Source organism: Macrobrachium rosenbergii, chromosome 32 (assembly GCF_040412425.1).
Source record: "Macrobrachium rosenbergii isolate ZJJX-2024 chromosome 32, ASM4041242v1, whole genome shotgun sequence".
NCBI classification, from domain to species: domain Eukaryota; kingdom Metazoa; phylum Arthropoda; class Malacostraca; order Decapoda; family Palaemonidae; genus Macrobrachium; species Macrobrachium rosenbergii.
Window position 1 is genome coordinate 5,037,747 of NC_089772.1, and position 24,795 is coordinate 5,062,541.

General features: G+C 39.0%; 1 protein-coding gene and 1 long non-coding RNA gene across 3 annotated transcripts in view; one reads left to right on the top strand and one right to left on the bottom strand.

Moving 5' to 3' along the window:
• Positions 1–5,197, top strand: part of LOC136855620 (protein pygopus-like) — an 84,292-nt gene extending 79,095 nt beyond the window's left edge. For both annotated transcript variants that reach the window (XM_067132743.1, XM_067132744.1), the window contains one exon: positions 294–5,197. In XM_067132743.1, the coding sequence (XP_066988844.1) occupies positions 294–1,873 (1,580 nt within the window). In that variant the 3' untranslated portion in view covers positions 1,874–5,197. The remainder of the gene's footprint in view (positions 1–293) is intronic.
• LOC136855621 (uncharacterized) overlaps positions 1–24,795 on the bottom strand; it is a 46,722-nt gene that overhangs the window by 17,146 nt on the left and 4,781 nt on the right. Inside the window, exon 2 of the long non-coding RNA XR_010858084.1 lies at positions 18,581–18,672. This is a non-coding gene — a long non-coding RNA (uncharacterized lncRNA). The remainder of the gene's footprint in view (positions 1–18,580; positions 18,673–24,795) is intronic.

The following is a 24,795-nucleotide window of genomic DNA, read 5'->3' on the forward strand; positions in this document are numbered from 1 at the left end:
AGTTCATTTTATATAGCCTGGCATTAATCTCTCCCATAATTTTCTAACTTTGTTTTAATTTTCCCAAAACCTTCCTTTTCGTAAAGATAACTGAATAACCTCCTCCAGCGGTTCGGACCCACAATTTCCCCATTCGTTTTCCCTTCTTTCCTTCACACCTGGAATAAGAAAGAATCATGGGATTGTCCCGTTCTGTCAGCCATCAAATAATAGATATCATTGTTATATTAGTGTCCATCTTTCTTTCAAAATGGAAGAGAATACTTGTAAGAAAATGACTCTCTACATTGCAGGTGGCAACGTTGATATATGTTCGTGCCCACCTTTCGAATGCAGCTGTGGGCGCGTTTGTGTGGGTGGCATGGGTGGAATTCCACCCTCTCCTGGTACGCCCACGATGCTTCTTTCGCGCCCCAACTTCCATCCTCACAGCCATCCACCCATCGATCCTTATTTCCCACACGCCGAGGATCCCTCTCATCACCACGTACTTGCAGACGCCCACAGAAATGTGGGGCCGCCCGGGAGACCAGCATTCCACCCACCTCCTCTGAACTGGACACCTCCATCTTCCCTGCCGGAGAGCTGGGGCATAGTTGCGCCCACGGGATTTAGAACGGAAGGATTCAACGGAGATGTCTGGACGCCCAACGTTCCTGAAGTGGGCGTTTGGACGGACGTGCAGCTGCCACACCACAACCCGCCCATGGATCCAATGCGATCGCACCTCGCTGCACAACAGCAGATTCATAATTACAACAACAACAATAACAACAACAACTTCACCTGTGACATCAAAATGGACAGCCACGGCGCAGAAGGGGAAACGATCTTCCCCTTCGAGGACGCTTTCCACCCCCACGACATCTTCGCCCTCGATCAGCCCTTCAGGAAGAAGGAAGAGCCGACGCCGACCATTCCCGAGGCCACCGCCCAGAAGTTCTTGCAGTGCATCGATGACATCATTGGCGACTGCTTCCTGGAAGAGGGCGGGGGCGGAGGGGGCGCAGGAGAGGCCGGTGGTGGTGGTGGTGGAGGGGGTGAGACTGGCGAGGGAATCGCCACCACCAACAACAACGACAATACAACCAACAACTGTGGAGGTGACAGTGTTGGCGAAACAGACCAAAGATCTCCACCAGCGACCCTACTGGACCTGGGCAGCGGGGCACTGACGCATCACCCCTATACCCAGGTCATGTCACACCCGCAAACGCCCACCCATACGCATCCTTCCACCCCGAACCTCAGCAGTCATCCTCACACCCCGACCTATTCCACCCCCAACCCCGACCCACCGCCCACCATCACCCCAACGATCTCAATCGCAAACTCTGCCGCCATTTTGGAAGACCACCGACTGCAAGACAATCTGGTGGTGTCTCCAGCATCTCTGCCTCACCAACCTCCCCGTCACCATCACCACCATCACCATCACCATCCTCCTCATGATGGAGGGAATTCACCGGTTGCTGCGGCTAATTTCGGCGTCGAAGGAGAGGGGACAGGGACATCCTGTCCAAGGTTCGTGTTCCCCTCACCCGCGAGTGATTACAGCAATTACGCCGCCATCGACCCCTCAGCCGCTGGCACCTTACCCAACTATGACATCACCGAGGCTCCAACTAATGGCAGACTGCCTGCTTACGATGTGACGGAAGCATCGACCAATAACACCTTAACTTCTTATGACGTCACGGACGTTTCCACCAATGGAAGCTTGCCAAGCTATGACGTCACAGTGTACACGTCATCGTTCTGCGTATCGCCAAGCCAATCGCAGTCGTTCCCGGGTCGCGAGGGGAAGACGGACAATCAACTGCTTCCCTGTCATCCAATGGCGAACTGTGAGACTTCGTCGCCCCTCAGCTGAACAACTATAGTACTATTCCCTTACTTAGCAACTTAACAGTTCACTGTGTGAACTCTTGTCCATAAATGACAAATGAGTGGCAACGAAAAGAAACAATGATAATGAAATATGACAAATAAACTTTTCCTAATGTACCAATACTGTATCCTCGTGCCTGCTACATGTATAAGTGGCCATGTGACATTTTTTGTAGGCTTAATTGAAACGACCTTTGTACAAACTCTATTGAAAACATTCCGTATATGACTGAACTAGTAGGATATTTGAGTCTGTATCAGTTTATGTATTATAGATATAAAAAAAAACCTTTACAATGGTTATTGTAGTCTATTCCCAAAACTCTGTTTTGTTAGAAAAATGCACTGTTGACCAGAAACTAGGTTTACGAAGGGGGAGCAATTGTTGTACTTAGAAAAGTACGCAAGAATTCTATTTTGTTATTTTGACATCAATTTTACTTTATGTGACTGATGAAGACACTGGAACCAAACGTGTCCCGTTATTTCGGTATACTGAAGACTTAAACTGGACCCTAAGGTTCGGAAACCTGAAAAATGTGCTAATCGTGTCTTGAAGTGCAACGAAGTGTGAACATTATTAGTTGTGAAAACTTCACAGTCCTGGATAACAGAACTGACGGAGTTTACTTCAGGAACAGACATAGTGTTGCCGGGTGTGAAAGATTTATCCTTATTGCTGCCCCTCTGTTGGTCTCTGTTGAAGACAAGGGGTGAACGTTTTTACAAATGTTTTTATACAGGGTGACCTTTCTCATTTCCTTTTCACTATTTTATGACTGACCTTCCTCTTCGTACTGTTGACCTTATCTACTTGCAATTCTGAACTTTCTTTAGGAGTGACCGTTTCCTCTTTAGTATCGAAATTTTCTCTTTACAGTTAAATATTTTCTTTCTTTTACTGGTTATCTTGTTTCACATGAGAAATCTCCTTTTCTTACCATAAAACTTTATTCTCACTGACCTTTGCCCTTTTAAGAGCAACCTTTACTTTTTTATAGTGATCTTTCCTTTATTTTAGTGTTTTTCCTTCTTACTTTTTGTACATTGACATTTTCCGTTCAGCGACCCTTTTGTGTCCATATCAGGAGTGATATTCTAATTTGCTGCAATAACACCTCCCTTTTAACTCTGACCTTTGCCCTCTTTTCGTGGTGACCTTTTCTGCACCCTGTTTTGGAGTTGTGGGCTCAGCCGCACAGGTTGTTTTAGAATTTATGGTTACTGCAATTATTGTCAATATTAGTATTATTTGTCGATCTCCATATTTCTACTCTAATCGTTATGGATTCTTAAGTGTACTTTTAGGACATTGCAACTGCTCATATATATAGATAAATATTATATATATATTACATTGCATATCAGTGAATAGTATTATGATCAACATGCTAGTCATTCAGTTTTCATTCGTGGCATTTGAGTTGAGCGAACTAGTCAAAAAATATCCAGAAGATTTCGACTGCTTTTTTTTTATATTTTGTTCCTTCTCTCTCTTCCAAATAAACAAACAAAAGACTGATGATTTCTGAAAGCAGTCGAAGCTGAGAAAGATTCGTCTCCTAAGTCTTGCTCTTCACTGATCTTGTGAAGGTGCTTTCAATTGCCGATTTGGTGGATACTGCTCTGTACTGATTTTGTGGGAGTCCGTTCTGTTGGTTTCATGAAAGCAGGCGTCTTCGCAGGTTTAGTGACAGCTGGTTTTGTTACCGAAATAGATAAAGTTCGTTTCTGACCAGAACCGTCAACACTGGCGCCTTCAATGATTTTCAGAAAGTTGGTTTCCTCAGTGACAGCTGGTTTAGTTACAGAACTAGATCAAGTTCGTTTCTGACCAGAACCGTCAACACTGGCGCCTTCAATGATTTTCAGAAAGTTGGTTTCCTCGGTACTTTCAAAAACAAAACCAAAATATTTAATGCGTTTGTGAAAGTTCTTTTCTTTACTAACTTAGTGACCTTAAAACCTTTTGGCTTTGAGAAAGTGGGTTTCTTTCCTGATTAAATGAAAGCTGGTTTGCATATTTGAATGATTTAGTGGTACTGCTTACAGAAGGCGACTTTATCATATAATGTCTCATTATCTTCATAGCAAAGCCCGTCACAGTTTCTCGATTCTCATACTTATGAGCTTATGTTTACTTAAGTAACGGTAAGTGCTAAATGTACTTTTCCATTTCAGTTTTCAATGTTCAGATACAGAAGCAGTTTCGCATTTTCCGATCAAATAATATATGCAAAAACCAAATCAAAGAAACGCGCAGAGAAAAATCACTTTATCAGAACGAGATAAAGGTGGTTCCCAGTCCGGTTAACTTCATGAGATCAGGTCCACCATCCATGTTGAAGTCAAAATTCGTAAACGCTGACCTCGACTGCATGAAATAAAAATGGTTGTTCATTTGCTTAAATAATTAACTTACTCGGAAACCTTTGGTACAAATTTAAGGCATTTTATTTTCTAAATAGCGCGGGAAGGTTATGGCGACTTGTTTGTAAAAAAATGTTTGTCCAAATCCCCTCAGAGACTTGTAACATTTGAAACGTTACTATACTCTCACATTTACTACCAAAATATTCAAGAAAAAGAATTAATAGAATGTCTCCGTAAATCGCCGTAATTCTGACAATTCCAGAAGGTACTAGAACGTGTTCGAGATGTAATGACATAAATTTGAGTTTATCATAATTCAATTATGTTCACTTAACTTGAAATATCAGGAGGTTGTTCCTGGCAAGACTATATTTACGCTAAGGTTTGAAGAAAAAAAATTCTGTAGTAGATTTCCAAACACCATGACTTTTCTATTCTCGCATAAGTTACTTAACAGTCATTAAACAAATAATGCCCATTTCGACAAATTCCGCAATAGGCCTTAACCCAATCATCAAATGAATAAGTTTTGCATTAACACGATCTACTGCAGAAAACTACAGACTTAACCTTAACCACATTCCAAAACATAAATCGACAAATCTTGAAATTTACTTTTGGAACTGCGTAAAGCATTCTTCTGTCTGTAAAATCAGTTCAAAAACAGTTTTCAGTCTGTATAATTATATCGAAGGTATGTTCAAGCTAGCAAGATGATACATTCATTGAGCACGAAATCAGAGGGGGGGAGGGAGACGTGAGTATTTGTTCTTGTGAATTTATTTCCTATGAGTTCAAGCGTGAAGTGTTTTTGATGTGTTTCCAGACACTTGCAAAATAGCGTGAGCACCTGTTTCTGTCTCATATTGAGGAGAAAAAGTGGAAAAAATTTAGTGGTCCAATTTTTTTTTCAAATAAATTTTTCTAAATAAAAGCTCTTTCATTCCTTAATCCTAGATTAAGAGTCCTACAGATAACACAAGGATTATCCTGTCTTATTCAAATCATCCAAAGTAACTGACTGGGATAAATACCAAATATTCAAAGAGATCCAGAGTCAAAATAGGAGAATAAACTCGAGGAAAAGAAGGAGCAGAATAAAAAGCAGTGTAAAGGATGGAAGCCGAAACGATATTAATTCAAAAGGCATTTGGTTGCACAAACACTACACACACACACACACACATTACAAATCGGTACCCAAATTTCGCCGAACTGAGAACTTACAAAAATCATAACAAATAACTATAATGGATAAAAAATCAAACAAATAACTATAAGGAATAACGGTAAGAACAATGTTAAAAAATGTAGCTTCTACATTAAAACCTAAAAAAATTAAGTAAAAGTTAAAATGTAAAACTGTTCATCAATGACGTTCGGCAAAGTTCCAAAGCGCTGTGGAGGGCGCTCAATAAATCAGCGCAGGTTCGCGCGTGTATGTAGGTGTCCGAACGATTTCTCTCTCTCTATCTCTCTCTCTCTCGCGCGCGCACGCACACACACACACACACACACACACACACACACACACACACATATATATATATATATATATATATATATATATATATATATATATATATATATATATATTACTGTATCTATATATATGTATATATATATATATATATATATATATATATATATATATATATATATATATATATATATTCATGAAGCTACAAATGTTGTTCAATATCAAATTCACGCTACTTCGGGAATATCCCCGATGGGGAATTATCACCGAAGGGGAATTTATAAGTGATAAATGGATCGCTACTGCCGGGCCTCGACCCCTCGACACAATTACCTTCCAACAACTCCAGTCGATATATATATATATATATATATATATATATATATATATATATATATATATATATATATATATATATATATATATATATATATATATATATATATATATTATATATATATATATTATATATCATAAACATATATATAAACTATAACAGAGAAAAGAGGCAAATAATAAAAGATAAAATGAACAAAGAAGACTCGCATGAGTCTGCTCGACACGAAAACCATTTGCACTAGAACTGAACTTCCGAAGTTCAAACGTTCCAGCTACGTGCAGGGAAAACCCTTCCAAAGACTGTTAAAATGAACTGCACAGTTAATATAGCGTGAGGGATCATACAGTCTAGGAAGAACTGAATGCCAAGGATGATCAGCATTATGAAAGATTTTAAAAAGCATTCACAATGAAAGCTTGTGCCAGGGAGCTGGAATAAGAGACTTAAGAGAATTCAAGATAAATTCAGGATGAAACTAGGATGTTTAAATGAAAAAGTAATTCTCGGGATGGACAGTTATTGAAAGGCTTTTTCTGTATAGATTACTTGTGCAATTGCAGATGAATTTATCAAAAGTGAAGTGCAATCATGAGTGGTATACCTGCAATCCTAAATGAGTTGCATGCAGTTGAGAAAATACTGAAAATGACAAGATCTTGGTGGAAGGGAATGCAACATGAAATTCAGGCACAATGACAAGCACTGGGACCCATAGGGTCATTCAGCAATATGGTGAAGATCCTCGTGGAAGGGTGGGTGGACTGAAGTGCATTATACTTAGTTACATTCATACTTTGAGTTTTCTGACGGTTATTAACTTTTTCTCCCAAAAACTGCACAATGCACTCATTTGACCTAAACTTCCGCTGCACGATTCAGAAGCCACAAGTCTATATCAGGGGACGAGACCGATGCAAATACTTAGCATCATCTGCTTAAATAACACCATTATTGACAAGGTTATACCACATATCATGCGTGTATAATTTACATAGTAAGCAAAGAAAACTTCTTAGAGGAACACTAAAGATTACATTTCAGTAGTAACCACATACTCATCGACAACTACTCTGCAGTAGAAGACACAACATTAATACTACGTATGGTGGCCAATTGTGTTTCGAAAATTTATCCAATACAAATGTATCTCAAAGATTAACTCCCCTTTATATGAAACATAACTAAGAGCCGTCAAAACATGGACATCTTAATAACAATTGGTGCCTTTTCATAAAGCCAGCAACTATCTTACAAAAATTTAACTTACGCGTGATATATGACGTATAGTACAGTACTCGTGCTGTAGTGTATTAGCAGATGCATTTACTTCTGCAGCTTCTGTCTAAAAATGTGATGCCAAGAAACTTACTTTATCCCTTCGCAAGCTGGAGGGAATGCATCTCTTTCGTATGTTAGAAGGTAAGACTCCCCTTTCACTTATTACATGCAACTATACACGAAAGGTAACAACAGTGTTTTATGTTGGGGATTTCATATTTCCTTCATTTACTGGAAGGAAGTACCACTTCATTACCTAGAAGAGTATCTTTTTGTATATTTCGATATAATATATTCCTTCTTAATTTGGACGCAGTAGAAGTAGAATATATGATTTAGGCCGAAGGCCAAGCGCTGGGACCTACGAGGTCATTCGGCGCTGAAACGGAAATTGACAGTAAAAGGTTTGAAAGGTGTAACAGGAGGAAAACCTCGTAGCTGCACTGTGAAACAATTGTTAGATGAGGGTGGAAAGTAAGATGGAAGAAAGACTATGAAAGGAGGAACAGTAAAAGGAACGAAAGGGGTTGTAGCTAGGGGCCGAAGAGACGCTGCAAAAACCCCTAAGCACAGCAAGGGGCATATCCCGTTCATATACAGGAAGAAATGAATCCTTTCACCTGTTAGAATAACTATAACCCTCTCATACTAAGGAAGAAATGTATCCCATTCATGTGTTGAGAGAAGTATTCCTTTCATATGAATAAAGGAACATAAGCCTTTGAAATACATAAGGGAACATATCAGTTTCTATGCTGGACTGTATAAAGAAAAAATCTCTTGAAATGCTGGAAGGAACAGAACCCTACGTATCCAGCAATGAATGTATCAACTTCCCAAGTACACAAGAACATTATACAGGAACATATCACTTTGAGCCCCATTCCCACAAGGGCTTGCGACCGCTGGAGACCACGGCGACCTTAAAAAACGGCAATCACCTGCGATTGTATGCGACTTATTTCAAGAAAACGCTTGGCAGTTACATATAAATATACTTCTGCGATCATCGAACGACAGGTTGTTGATAGTCATTTGTAATCGTACGATGGTTGAACGATTGTGTGAAATCGTCTGCGATTATTGGTGAATACCCGCGACCTGTCATGCGACTACCACCGACCAGTCGTGCGACCATCGCACGATCACTTACGTCTACTAAAGATAATTATCAGCCACTAGTGGAGATATGTAAGGATCATCGTACGATTGTCGTAAGGCTGTTTGGATCACTGATGATCTGAGAAAGACCCATGGTGTTGGGGTATAAATAAGGACCTGTTGTAAAATAGTTTCATTTTGATGGAAGCAGTCGAAGTGTCTGCATCCAAGAATGGCTGTGGCAGTGCTAAAGGAGATTAATGCAGATGCGACTTCAGTTGCAACAAGATGATGATGCTGCTGTGCTAGCATTGCTTTTATAGCGACGTGCGAGGAGACGACGACGATGACAGACAATATTGGGTCCGCCCTTTGATTAACAGGAGAGTTCAGCTCGGCAACTGAAGCCCTTTGTTGGCCGAACCGGTTGAGCTTCAGACTGTCATTCGATGGGCCGGAGTTCAATTCCCGCGGCCGGCTGATGAAGAGCTAGAGGAATTTATTTCTGGTGATAGAAATTCATTTCTCGCTATAATGTGGTTCGGATTCCACAATAAACTGTAGGTCCCATTGCTAAGTAACCAATTGGTTCTTAGCCACGTAAAATAAGTCTAATCCTTCGGGCCAGCCCTAGGAGAGCTGTTAATCAGCTCAGTGGTCTGGTAAAACTAAGGTATACTTTTTTTTTAGCTCGGCAACTGAAAACTTAATGGTAGAACTAGAAAGGGAGCCGCAAGGTGACTTTATGAAATTCCTAAGGATGGAACCAGCCATGTTCCACGAGCTTGTTCAACGGGTTCCTCGTTGGATGAGTCGGTAGAGTTCTCGGATAGCACTCTGCTAGGCCCGAGTTCGAGACTCCGGCCGGCCAATGAAGAATTAGAGGAATTTATTTCTGGCGATAGAAATTCATTTCTCGGTCTAATATGGTTCGAGTTCCACAATTACCTGTAGGTTCCGTTGCTAGGTAACCAATTGGTTCTTAGCCCGTAAAATAAGTCTAATCCTTCGGGCCAGCCCTAGGAGAGCTGTTAATCAGCTCAGTGGTATGATTAAACTAAGGTATACTTCACTTTAACAGGTAATTCCAGGGTTAATTTCAAAGGTTAATTAAACAAAATACCAGGTTTAGGAGACCTCTTCAACCTGGTTTGAAGCTGGCTATCACGCCTCGACACCTCGCTTCTGGAGACAGCTATCATAGCATAAGCTTAAGTAGAAAGGAATTGGTCGCACTACCCGAAAAGATTACCAGCGACTACCGCAGACCACCGGCGACTATCAGTGACAAGTCGCACAACTGGTCTTTAAGAGGTCGTAAGCTCTAGCGGGCCTGGGGCCTTACATGCCTGAATGAAAGTATCCCCTCCATAACGCATTCCTTAATGCTGGACAGAAAGGACTGTTTTTAAACATTAAAAGAATTGTATCCTGTCAGGTGTTGAGTGGCATGCATCCCAATCGTATGTACCCTTCAAATCCTGGACGGAATTTATCCCTTCAATGCTGGGTGAAAAATGTTAAAAGGAACATACCTCCTTCATGTGTTGGAAGGAACTATAAATATCATATGTATGAAAGAATCATTCCCTTTATATGTAAACGAAATATAACCCCTTCATTAGCTGAAATAAGCACACCCACTTCATGTGTCGGAGGGAATGTAGTCCCCTTACTTTCCACAAGGACTATAACTCCCTTTAAATTTCGGAGGGCAAAATCTCTTTAACAAGCTAGAAGGAACCTACAATAATTGTATTGAAAGGAACACGTAGTATACCATTCACATGATAGAAGGGTCACATCCCATGCACGGGCTAAAAGAAGCATGTCCTTCCAAATGCTGGAGGGATCATGTCCTCTTTATATGTTGAAGAAGGAATTTATTCTTAGCTTGGTGGAAAACATTTCATTCATATATGTCAGAACGACACTAACAAATCATATGCTGGAAAGATTGTTTGCCTTCACATGATGAGAGAGAAGTACCCCTTCCCATGTAAGAAGGAACATGTTAATTTCATGCATAGGAGTGTAAATGTGTTGTATTATTACTATTATGGTTAAAGTAGTTTAACCTGACACTGGCCTGACTTTCAGCTCGCATAGGGCTGGCCCGAAGGATTAGAATAAAGTACCAAGTCTAGGCCAGAGGTCAAGCTCTGAGACCAAACAGTTCATTCAGTGTGATGATGAATGAATGAAATTAAACTAAAAACTGCACAAAGGAACAGGCTTCCACTATGGAACACAAGCACACTATAAATATATTTACTCACTTTTCAATACATACACTAAAAAAATAATAAATAAATAAATAAATAAATAAATAAATAAAACTCAGAATAAGTAACATTTTAAAATTTTGTTGTTTTTTTAATTCAATAAACGCCCTAAGGGTTTTCGTATTTTCATAATTTACTTATGTTTATATTCTATCAAGTAAATTACAGCTTTTCATGAACATCAAAATCGGAATGACTGAAAAATGCAGAAGCTTCTGACAAAATTTCCGTCATTGATTTATTTCCAAAAGTTGACATTCGTTGGTGTTTATACTTTGGACACTCTCACAACACATATCTGACTGTTATTATCACCCTGCACTCTGAGCACTCGGGAGAAGGGCCACGTGGGCTGCTCATTATGTGTCCATGTGTCAGACGAGTATGGTCTATTCGGAGACGTGTCAGAATTACTTGCGCATGTCTCTCTCTGATATGAACTCCATTTTCTAACATCAACTTTTATTTGTTTTAATTTATTATTTTCAGGTTCTTCATTTCATATATAATGCCATTTATTTGTAATATCCACCTTTATGCCTGTTACATAATCCATAACCGGGATATATACATTTGATCTTGTCATATGAGCTACTTCTCTGGCTGCTCTATCAGACTCTTCACTTCCTTTGATCGCTACATGGACAGGGATCCAAAATATTTCTACATTTTTTTCCATTACTATATAACTTACGAAGTTTAACTTAATTTGTTGTGCGATATTATTTTTTGGTTTGTAGCTTCTATAGCGCTTCTCGAGTCACTAAAAACCACAAAATTATTGAGTGATGTTTCTTCAATTATTTTTATGGCTGATGCAATTGCGCACAGCTCTGCTGTGAATCCTGAAGTATTATTACGTTTTGTCTTGAGATACTGCAGCATATCTCACTCCGTGTTCTGATTTAGATCCATCTCTGTATATTGCGTAATGTGGAACTTTTCGGCTTATATGCTCTATTGTGTGTTGTCTATGGTGTTCTGGTGTATATGAATAACTTTTTGATAAATATTTCAAGTGTGTACAAATTCTCATTTTATTCATTGTCCAAGGAAGAGCTAATTTGACTCCTGAAGGTGAGGTGACTGTATATTCATGTTCAGAGACTCAAACAATTTTCTAGCTCTGATTGGGAAAGGTGATGGATGATTGTTAATAAATACATCTCTTAATTCAAATAATTTCTTTGTTGGAGAATCACTTGTCTGAATTCTCAGAGCACTCTCCATTGTTACTTGCTCTCTATGGAGAGAGAGAATTGTAGTTCATCACATTCAACTTGTAAAGATGACTGGTGATGATCTAAAGGCTCCAGAACATGTTCTAAGGCCTTCATTGTGAACAGGGTCTAACGTTTTCAGGGTTGCGTCTGATGCTGAGCCATATATTTCGCTTCAGTAATCAATGACAGACAGCGCTGTTGCTTTATACAGTACAGGAAGGGTATGTCTATCAGCTCCCCAAGTAATGTCGGTAATTTTCTAATCAGATTTCATGCTCTTTTACATTTTGATTTCACGTATGTTATGTGGGCTTTCCAGCTTAAGTAAGTATCAAATACTAATCCCAAAAATTTTGCTGTTTGGCCAACTGGTTCACTATGGTTTCTGATTTTTAAATCCATTTCTTCACCTTTTTTTCCACTTTTTCTTTTTTTTATAAAACATGATTGCTTGAGTTTTAACTATGGAAAATTTAAAGCCTACAGATGAGGGCCATTCATCTCTTTTTATTATGCTTCTTATGATTCGTTATGCATGTTTTACTCGGGATGCCGAATAATATATGGCAAAATTTTCCATATACAGGTTATTTTTAATTCCAATAGGGAGATTATTACTGATACCATTTATTGCTAAGGTAAACACTGTGCCACTCAGTACACTTCCTTGTAGAGCACCATTTTCAAGTGGAAATGTTCTGGACAAAACATCATCAATTCTCACCTGAAAACTGCATTCTGCCAAAAAGTTTCGGATAAACCTTGGTAAATGTCCACGGATGCTGTTTTTATATGAATTTTTAATATAGCATATCTCCATGTCGTATCGTATGCCTTTTCAGTGTCAAAAAAGACGGCTAGAGTCATTTGTTTTCGTTCAAATCCTCTACGTATAATGGTCTTATAAGCTAGAGTGAGAACCTATTGTAGATCTGTTACATTGTGACCCGAATTGAGTGGGAGTCAAAATTTTATCTTCTCGAATGTGCCATGTTAGTCGAGCATTTACCAATTTCTCTAACAATTTGCATAAGCAACTTGTTAAAGAAATTGGTCTGCAATTATTTACATTACTGGGATCTTTCCCATGTTTGGGGATAGGAATTATTATAGCTTTAAGCCATTCATCAGGAAATAAATTTCGAAGCCATAAATGATTATAAAACTCTAAAAAGTAAGGCTTTGCCAAAGGTGCTAAGTGGCAGATCATCTCAAAACAAATATTGTCACCTCCAGGAGCAGATATATTGCTGTTCAACAGAGTGTATTCCAACTCTTCCATATTAAATTTTCTGTTATAATCTATATCTTCTATTGCTTCAAAATATATTGTTATTGATTCCATACTGTTTTTCTCTGTACGGAAGTGTTCATCTAAATTTTTATCACTACTTACATTTGCCAAGTTTTCTCCTATTACATTACTTATTTCTTTTGGACCAAGTATTCTTTTTCCATCTTTTAATATGGCATGTCTATGAGGTTTAACGTGGGCACCACTTACTTTCCTGAAATTTTCCATTGTTTTTTTTTTTTTTTGTATGGGAGTATTATTAGAGAGATCTGATACACATTTTCTCCATGAAATGATTCTTCCTTGAATTACTTCCTTTTTAAATTTTGCAGATATTTTGTTCTATAGAGGTTTTAATGTATCAATTTCTAGTAACAATATAGTCCTTTTTTGTTAAGTTCCTTCTAATATCGGTAATGTTTTATTCATTTTACTGAACTTTCTATTCAAATGATCTAATCGTCTTCCTATTGAGTGATTTATTTTTATTAATTGTTAGTTTTTCAGACCACCAAGTAACTTTGTGCTTTGTTGGATGAGATTTTGATTTTGGTATTGCTTTATCAGCAGCATTTTTAATGAAATTAACATGAAATTCACTAGTTTCATTATGATCTTTTATATACTCAAATGGTGGGATATTCCTAGTGCGCACTTCATATTGCCCCCAGTCTGCTTTATAAATGTTATATTTAGGGACATACTTGGCGGGATATTTTGTAATAATGAAATTAATATTGGGAAATGATTACTGGTGTGCAAGTTATCAACTGTATTCCAATCTAATCTGCCAACTATACTTGTTGTACATAGAGTTAAGTCTACTGAGGAAAAGGTTCCCTGTGTTTTTGAAAAATATAGGCTGATTTCGTCATCATTTATACAGCACATGTCGTTAGAATCTATGAATTCTTCTAGTTTACTTCCTGCCCTATTTGAGATTGTACAGTTATAGTCCCATATTGGATCGTGAGCACTAAAATCAGCTACTATTAATGTAGGTTCCTTGGTAAATTGTTAAGCTCTTTGTTGGGTGAGTCGGTAGAGCTGCGGACTGTCACTCGATGGGCCGGAGTTCAATTCCCCGGGCGGCTGATAAAGAGTTACAGGAACTTATTTCTGGTGATAGAAATTCATTCCTCGCTATAATGTGGTTCAGATTCCACAATAAGCTGTAGGTCCAGTTACTAAGTAACCAATTGGTTCTTAGCCACGTAAAATAAGTCTAATCCTTCGGGCCTGCCCTAGGAGAGCTGTTAATCAGCTCAGTGGTCTGGTAAAACTAAGGTATACTTAACTTTTTTGGGGGTTTATTGTTAAGTAAATCTTTATGTTTATCAATGTCCTAGTTTTTATTAGGTTGGTTGTATAAATTATAAATTACATAATTATCCTTTTTTATTCATATTTTCTTGATATTTGCAAGTCAGTAAAGCTTACAGGCACTTTGTCAAAACATACTTTGTTATATACATATATAGCAGTACCTAAATTTCCTTCTTCCTCTCGTGATGTTGATGCTCAGGTATATCTACCTATTGTTGATATTGTTTTGTTGACATGTTGTAAACATAATATCGTTGGTTCGTATTCTTTTAGTAATCTTCGTATTTCTCCTAGGTTTAATCTGGTCTGCAGACCATTTTCCATTGTATGATAAAATTATTGAAAATATTACATTTGTGCGTTCAAGAGTTATTTTCTTTTTGTGGATCATCAATTTGCATTTTTAAAAAAATTTTATTTAGGACAGTTATTTGTTTTTCTTTATAACATATTAGGTGTCCAATGCACATACAGCCCTTTTCGTGAGTGTCTAAACTAGTAGTTTCTTTATTCCTTATTTCATAAAACTTCGTATATTGTTTGTTAAACTGTCTTTTATGCTTCTGTTTTTGTTGCACAATTCAATGGAACATCCATTGCATCCACATGTGTTTTCATGTGTCGTTTTTTCGTTTACTCTTGCTGCACCAATTAATATCTTCTCCCTTTAAATAATCATCCTTGTCAATGGTTTGTTCCTCTACTATTTCTTTGATGTTTTGGGTATCTTGTTTCCATCAGATTTATTATTATTTTAGGAGACGAAGGCATATTCGTATCATTTTTTGGCTTATGTTCTTTCTTCGAGTTTTTTGTCTTTAGTTTAACTGATGTCTCTCTAATTATAGTTGTTTTTTTGGTCTTGGGTTGAGTTCTTTCTAAAGGCTCTTTTTATCTTAGCTTCCAGTTCATTACAACTTTCTTCTATTTCTGTAGTAAACGTGTTATCTTCTTGTGCTTTCATTTGCCTTAATATCTGAAATGAGTTTGAACAAATATTATCCATATACGCATTTGCATTCGTTTCTTGGTTCCTTTGCTATTTTAGTTTCTTCCTGCAATGTAGTTCTTATTCCTTGACCTTTATCTATCAGGGTTTTTTTATTCCTATCTATTTCCATTTTTGTTTCATTTGATCTCATTTTAGTAGAAAAGGTACGTTTCCTAGCGGGATCATGCATTCCTCTAACTTTCAATTCCAATTTGGCCTGCAGTAATTTTAATTCTGTATTGTATATATAATACATACTGTACATTCCTTAGAGCTTGCATGGTGATTTTGCCCACAGTTCACGCATTTTGGTTCACAGCACATCACTGTGTGGCATGTTCGTCAGATCCACAATACGCACATACAGATGTATTTCCGCAATTTTTCCTTCTATGTCCAGACCTACTGCAGTTTTGGCACTGTAGTGGTTTTGGAACATACGGTCCCAGTTCTCTGTTTTGGCCCACTATTTTCATTTTTAAGGGTAATTCTTGGCCTTCAAATTTCATCTTTGCTATTCTCATTGTTTTACCATTACTCCGTCTACTGGCTATCTTGTATATTTCACAATCTTGCACGTTGTTGTACCCCTTTTTAAGGAGATCCAGTAATATATTGTTTTCCATTGGGTCTTCATTATTATCAGGAGTACTACGGTACTCTGTACACTGTTCATACTGTAATGTTTTTTTATACGTACCTTTATACTATCAATTTTTTTATAGTCAAGTAATTTTCTTACTGATTTTTAGTAGTGGTTTCAATCAACCACATCTGATCTTTTATTTGTCTGAATGACATTTTAGAAGTTGAATGTCTATTCAATAGGAATTTTCTCATTTTGCCATTTTCTTGTCTGTTTCAGATCTGCCAAGTCCCGAGGAGTGAGTCTAGGTTGGGTCAAGACGATATTTACCTTTTTTTGGTTTGCTCTGCACTGGAGCAAAGGGTTTCAGTGTAACTACACTAGGATGTTTTTTAGATTTTTCTAAAAGGTTGTCAGAGGAGGTTCCAGCGGTCAACTGTGCCGAGATGGTACCATCAAAAGGCACAGGGGTACTCGAATCTTTATAGCTACCACTCATATAGATTAAAGTATAAAAAGGGAAATTATACCTGAAAACCTTAAAAGATATCTGCAGCCTTTCATGGAGTTTATTCTTCCACCAGTGGCACAAGTGAGAGCCGACTCCCAAATGTCCTCGCCCTACCCTACCCTACCCCACAGGGGATGGCACAACACGATTAGAGTGGCCCAAGTATAAGCCAGACCCGCTTGCTAGGACCAAGGGTATTACAAGAATACAATCACCCCCACCCTAATCGCATTATGGGCAAACCGGATAGAATGCCGAGAGTCCTATCCCTGGAGCCAGACCTCCCTGGAATCAGTGGCTCAGCCCCGCAGAATAGTTCCGATTTTGAGTTATCAATCTGATATCTCTCAGGTCCAAACATTGTCGGGTAGTTGGTGGTCCTACCACAGTTCCCACTATTTAGCTTCGGATATAAACCCAATCCTAGCTGTGATATCTTTTCCTGTTTATCAGGTCCAACAAATTTTACCAAAAGTGGAAAAGTCCACAAATTTTAAACAAATGAATATGTAAAAATATATAGGACTCTTGGACTCGAATCCGGGAACAAGTTCTTGGGGTCCAAGAGCCCTCTCATCATGTCAAGGTGGTCCCAAATCGAGGGGGGCCTGTGTTGTAAGTGATGTGTCCCGTTCACATGTATCAGGTTAATATGTGAGAAGAAATAACTCCTTTATAGGGTGGAAGGCAAAAACCCTGCCATAAAGTTTCTCAGCAAATACTGGAGGGAAAAAACTCCTTTAGACTAATGCATTCGCCTTATATCCTGAGTCGAATGTATTCCCTTCATATACTGAAAAAAAAACTTTCACTGTAAGTGATGTAGGGCATTCCTTCCAAACCATTCTATTGAGGTTTTTCGCGGGGTGTTAGTTAAAATCATTTGTTATCGCTATTATGCCGGGGATGATACCATATAGTTAGAATTGCTCTTTATCGTAAATTTTAATCATTCACAAATGGTTATTATTATTATTATTATTATTATTATTATTATTATTATTATTATTATTATTATGCACATTAAGTCAAAAGACCATTGAATTCCTAAAATCAGCAACCGCCCACAGAACAGAACGCTGACACGTGGACAAGAAAAGTACAACAAAAACAGCGGATTTATAATTAAATGCAGATAGATATATCGAATGAACTTGATCTAACAAAATGATAAGAACAAATATGGATAATCTGCAGCTAATGTCAGGAAAAACTGTTTTTTCTCCCACTGCAGCAGTAACTGTCAAGAAACGTGCGTGACTTTAACACATTCTTGAAAAAGAAAATGGATATCACTGCCATAACTACGCCCTCTGCATTTTACATCCAAAGGAAATAATTAAGATTGATACATCAGAATTTTCAAAACAACCAACTACATGGTTTAGACTTCAAGTTTCCAAACATCAGCAGCAATTTTCACATTTGCCTTTGACCTCCACTAAAGAAAACCTGTTTTTCTCTATTGGAAAAACTTGAAAAGAAAACAAAACCCCCAATCAGTAACACAATCTTCGAAATAGGATTAAAATTTTGAAATTGTCGTAAAATTTTGAAATTGTCGTATGAACAAGATCGATGCTACTCTGGCTTGTTATCTACGGGTCACCTACTCCGAGGTGCTGGTACTAAACGCCGTATGGTAAATGTCAAGTGGATGGCCGCACGAAGATATCGTTTATTAATATAATTTGTGGACCACACAACATAAAAATGGGTGTATATAATACTTTGATCCCCGAGGGGCTAGTACCTAACACGGCGTCCAAAGGCGCTTCCGCCATGTTTAGTACTAGCACCTCGAAGTAGGTGATGCATAGATAACAAGCCAAAGTAGCACCAAAAGATCTAGGAAAAAGTGAAGGTTCCTTAAGATACACTGAAATTAATTTAATGCCTTACTTGGGGAGCTGAATGCGGCTGATGAATGGCCAGGGAGCAATGATGCCTGCCAGACATTCGTTGGTCCCTTCCTCTCTCGTTCAGCTGTTGACCTGAACAACGACAAACCAATTAATAATGACAAAACAAGGTCTTTAAAGTTGGCGTTCTTTAGCACCTATTTCTATCTATACTCCGAATTCTGGCATTTAAACTACTTGAAATAAATGTGGAAAACTCAAGCGTTTTTCCGTTGATTCTTGATAAAATGACGAACAGTCACCAAAGCAGATTATCAATACCAAGTTTCTAACTATATAAAAATAAATTTCATAAAGTTCTTGGAAGAAAATATAATGAAAAAGGATTCTATTCTTTAACAATGTACAATTCCTTTTATTAGTTTAAACTCAAAAGCAAGTTTATTGTTCAAGGCAAGATCTTGAATGAAAAGCGTGAGACTCCCATATCTGGAAAAAAAAGTTCTCTTTAAAGCCTCTTGTACGTCCCTACATAAACATAATGCTTTCTGCTACACTTTAGTTTGAACTGAATATAGAATTTAGGCCAAAGGCCAAGCACTGGGACCTATGAGGTCATTCAGCGCTGAAACGGAAATTGACAGTAAAAGGTTTGAAAGGTGTAATAACAGGAGGAAAACCTCAAAGCAGTTGCACTATGAATCAATTGTTGGAGAGGCTGGAAAGTAACATGGAAGAAAGAGAATATCAGTTCAAAGGGGTTGCAGCTAGGGAAGGGCACGCAAAGAAAATTGCCTACAGTGCACTGTAAACACTTTGAGTTGCTTAACACCTTTAGGGAAGTAAGTTCCCTCACAACGAAATGTAAAATGGATGGTTACCTGCAGAGACAAGTGGATAAGTAATTGGTGACGTCAGTCAGGTATGAAGCTGAATTACAGCAAAACCAGACTTTACTGATTAGTCACTCTCGACTAAAGCCCCACTGCGATTTATCCCATTAACATAAATAGGACATTGGAAAGTAAGAACCTACGCAGTTGGAAGCAAAATCTTCGGCAAGGTCAAAGTCTTCAATCTTCCTCGCCAAAGGCCCCACGGCCCAGTCAAGAAAACCGAAAATCTCTAAAACCTTAGAGAGATTCTTGACAAGGTGGTCAAGATCGGGCAAGGAAAACATAATCTTGGCTGAGGAGAATGCAGCTCTTCACGTAGCATCGACCAAGCCATAGAAGTCCCCTTGGGAGGAGGCAGAAACTCCCAAGGAAGGAGCCTCTCCGGTGGCATAAAAACAGTACTGCTTCTTCAGGAGCTTATAAGGAGAGAAGGGAAAGGTAGCTTTACCTTGCTCCTTCTTTGAGGTCAACCACTTGTCCACCTCTCGAAGGACTTTCTTCAATGAGGAGGAACTAACTAGCTTGGGGAGGCAAGCAGAATCCAAGGAATGTTTCCTCATGAGGAGGGTAAACACAGGTGATGCAGGAGAGGCAGGCTTGAAGAAGTCAGGGAAGTTTGCCAAGAACAACTTCAGCAAACTGGAGTAAGCCGATGAAGGGGCATTATCTAGTTCAGCTTTTTCCTCATCCGAAGAAATCAGCGACAATGAAGGGTCCTTTCTCTTGGAAGATGAAGGCTTCGTCTTCAAGGAAGCCCATAAGGTCCTAAAGCTGACAACGAAGTGCGGCCTAAGAAGAATCTCCCTGAGTCGACGAGTGTGAAAGAGGCAAGGTTGGCGCCGACGCTCTGCAGCTGGTGCTGAGCAGACAGAAGTTGGTGCTGAACGGGCTGATGTAGCAAAGTGTGGCACTGAAACAAGCAGCGCGCCTGGAAGAAGACAGGCGTTCAGGAGTGCAAGACCGAAAAGAGGCCGATGGGCACTTATGAGGAAGATCAGACAGCTTAGGCACTAGCACTGGTGCTCAAAAACCTCAGAAGACTTCGGACTGCCCCAAGAAGGTTGGAGAGGACACACTGAAGAGACGGGCAGAGGCGGAACAGCGAAGCTTCACAAAGGTTGAGGACTGACACTTGTCTCCTTATACTTCTTAACAAAAGAAGAACTGTCCACAATGGTGGAATGCTCATTCAGAGGCCGAGAAGCGACAATTCAGTGCCGCTGGCGCTTCCTGTCGGGCAAAGAATCACCCGAGTCTGATGACAGACAATCAGCACTAAACGAGACGCCTTTCCAGTGGCACTCTGCCGCAGCCTGGAGACTACCCATGGGCAAACCCCACCAGCCTTCCTTGGACCTCTGGTATGTCTTCTCCCCGGTCCAGGGGAGCGGGACAGGACCTTCATCTAGGAGCACTGGTGGGACAGGCAGTCACCTCCTCAATACGCACAGCACTGTCACTTTGCACTGCAATACTAACACTGGGTACACTGGAAGACCTTTCCACAAAGGCTTTAAATGATGCACCCAACTCCATAACTGTGTTGGCTAAAAATTCAAATTTCATGTCAAATCTAGATTTGAGGCTGGCAATGGTGTCGAGGTTGGAAGCATGAGAACCTGGTAAAGGAGTATGAGGGGAAAAAACACCCAAGACCAATCTGAACCATTCATCTCAACCCACTTTACTAAATTATCAATGCAGAGCTGAAGACAACATTTAGCCACTGCCATTCTTGTCACTGCAAGATATCAAAAGGTCATCAACAAAATGGGTATACTGTATGTTGCATCTGGGGGAGTTATTTTGGATATCCCATTGATTGCTAAAGCAAACAAGGTTACGTTTAGAACACTTCCTTGTGGCACTTCTACCTCTTGACACTGTTCCTCCAATCTGAACCTGCAATAACCTATTTTTTTTTTTTTTTAAACCTGGATAAAAGGAGGCAAATTGCCTCTCAGGTTACATTCATAAAGGACCCTCAGCATGCCATATTTCCATGTTGTATCATAAGCCTTCTCAAGATCAAAGAGAACAGTGATGTGATGCTGCTTGTTAACAATAGCTTCACATACTGATAATTCCATTCGAACCAACACATCAGTTGTTGAGTTCCTACTTCAAAAACCACACCAAGCAGGCGACAAATATTTACCACATTCCAAGTACCACATCAATCATGTAATTGCCATTTTTTCCAAGATCTTACAAAAACATGGTGTCAGAGCAACTGGATGATAATTCTCTGTCTTGAAAAGGTATTTCCCTGGTTTCATGAATGGCAGTAATTTTAACATCTCCCATAGCTTAGGGAAGAGATGTTCTCAAAAATATTCTGTTAATAAGGCTTAATTATGAAAAACCTAGTATTTTCGAAGGTATGCTTAATCACTGAATATGTTCTCTCATCCAGTCCAGGAGCTGATTCACTACATTTGCTTAAGGCTGAATCATATTCCTCATGGTAAAAGGTACCGGTACATTGTAGTGTTCATTCCTTGTTGCATTAAAATCAATTTCTACTTGTTCCATTGGCCTTTTTTGAGCTAAATAGGGTCTGTCAACATTAGTAAAATGATTTAGTAAACTCATTTGCCACTAACTGCGGATCTGTTACTTCACTACCATTGATCTTGATAACTAAGAGGTTGACAAGGAGTAAATCTGCTTGCTATTTTTCTAACTTTTCCAAACTAGAGTCAGAGGTGTTGTTGAATTTAGTGAAGATATGAAAATTGTCCAAGATTCCTTCCGTGCCTTTTTAATTTTCATGTGGAAATGAGCTCTTGCTTTTCGAAATAGAAGACGGTAATACTCGCATTTTCACCTGCAGTATCTGGTAAAAGCTGACCTCATAGTTTTCCGAGTTTCCTGGCATTTACGAGTCCACCAGGGAACTGGTCGGCGGATATTCATGTCCAAAGTCCAAGGTATTGATTAAAGACCAACCAAGAATCACTTCAAGTCACAGACCTCTTCTTCTTCTCTCTATGTGATGAAGAAGGGGTAGAGGAACACACGGAGGAAGACCTGAACATGGGTCTTATTCTCTTCTACTAAAACACGAGATGTTATCGAAGCAGCATTGTGTCCAATACTGCAAGGGTATCTCTCACCATCAGGGCTACTGTTAGTGGGCACAGCAGCAAAAATATGGGACCTCTCAGCTGATGTTAAGTGTCCAGAAAAGCCACAAAAGATAAGTTACCCAGAATACTGAGAGAGAGCCATATCTTCTGCTGGTGCTCCAGTGATGCAGACATACCAGAAACTGACAAAGAATGGGTAGGCTGTAACAAACCATGTGCACGTGCTGTGGTCTCACCTGGGTAGAACTCGGCGCATGCATCTAGCCCTTCACTATCAGAGAGTGCGTGCTGCTCACCTACCTCCACGTGTATCCCGATGGACCAAGCCTAGGGAGAACAAGCAGAAGAGGTAGGGGGAGAGGCAGGACAGTCTGGGAGGACACATCTATAAATATTTGGGGTTGTCAAGGGCCAAGTATTCCAAACCAGTGAGTGTCTTTTGCCCTTTCCTCTATATCTTGCCAAACGTCTCCAACAGCAAAAGAGACCAGAAGAACAAATTCCTTAAATGGAAAGTCAGGGCTGCAGATCAACCTTTGAAAACACAAAAATTGTGGGGAGCTATACAATCAGGCGACACAATGAAAATGTCATACTGTAGTACTGTTGAAATACTGTACAGTATTTCAATTTCTAGTAAATGCTAAATTAGGTAGCCCAAATGTTTGTATGGTGATGAGTGCCACATTTTTTTCCTTATGTAAAATGAGGGGTATCACCATTTACAGTAGGAAGGATTTATAAGTTTTCTAAATCACCGATTATTTTTTTTGCATATCTTTATCTAAGTGTGAGTGCACTGCCAATTTCTTACAGGATGAAGTGCATGCACCATAAAATCACCCTTGCACTATCTTATCCTTTTATCTTGGAGATTGGTTTAGCCACCTAAAATTTTGCAATGGCTCATGGTAGAGTTTCTGAATGTTTTTACATAGTGCAATACAATGCATGAACACATGAAAGTCATGTCTTTAAATTCAACCTACCAAACTTAAGGAAAGAATATGCTACATGTACATAATGCTACAGTTTTTTTGGGGGGGAGGGGTGCAAGTGTTGTTTACACAGATAAAAACACCTCTCCCCTGCTCCCTCCAACAAAGCCAGGTAATCCGTAAGGTCACAAGTTAGATTACAACCCTCTAAATACTACTGTCACGGTGTTTGGTTTAATTTAAGGAGAGTCATGTGAGGAACAAACCTACCAGCTCCCACCAGGAAGCAAATCTCAGCATTCTAGGATATATTAGGTTAGGTTAATGAGGTTATCAACCGCCCAATCTCAGCCCCAGCCCTGTAGGCCCTAATATTACTACAAATTACCAAGGATATATTTTCATTTTCTTTTTGTGCCCTTGTTACTAATAACATACGTGAACTAAGTATTTTTCAACCTGCTATCCTTAATTTATTTTCAAATTTTCTCATTTCTGTTAGTATTGTATACTCCATTTTGATTTTCCTCACACAAAATTCAATGTCTATCATTTGGTCCACTCACAACTGTTATATATAGGAACAGAGTTAAACATAAAACAGGTATGGGCCAACAATAAAGGTCAAAAATGCATATAACAGAAGATAATGTAAAGTCACCACAGCGGCGCCAGGATAGTGTTTCGGCGGCACCATTAATTAAGTCTCCGCTGAGCTTGTTTTCTTTGGTGACTTCCCATTTTCTTCAAGCTCACTTAGTCACGCCTAAAACGTGCCAGGTCACGCATTTTAATCATTTTTACTTTATGCGTATTTATACAAATGTCACACATTGTGTATCACATGTTTCTTCATTCACAGGCATCAAGACTGTATCCATATTGTAGCTCTGTATGTTTTGTATTGTAATTTGTACTCGTTCACTGCATATTATTGTTTATTGTTTCGACCTCAGGTCACAGTCAATTCCATTGTCTCTCGCGGGCCGGCGTCAGTCGGCCGCTATATAAACTGCCTGGATCTGTAATAAAGCAGCAGTAACTTTTACCTGCTCGTTTCTTTGACACCTTACAATAACTGGATGGAAAAATACATGGTTCATGTCTACCAAAACCTAGGGCATTTTTGCAAGTTGACTCCCAGCAAAAACAATTTTTTTCAATTACTAGCAATAACACTCTAGTGAATTTTTGTACAATAAGGAAGAGAGGAAAAAACATTTAAGCAGCTGTAAAGAAAGATATTTACCTGTAAGGTTATTCAAGGTGGACAGGTGGGTAGGGTGCACATGTGAAGGTGCAGTCAGGAAATTATTAATTACTGTATAG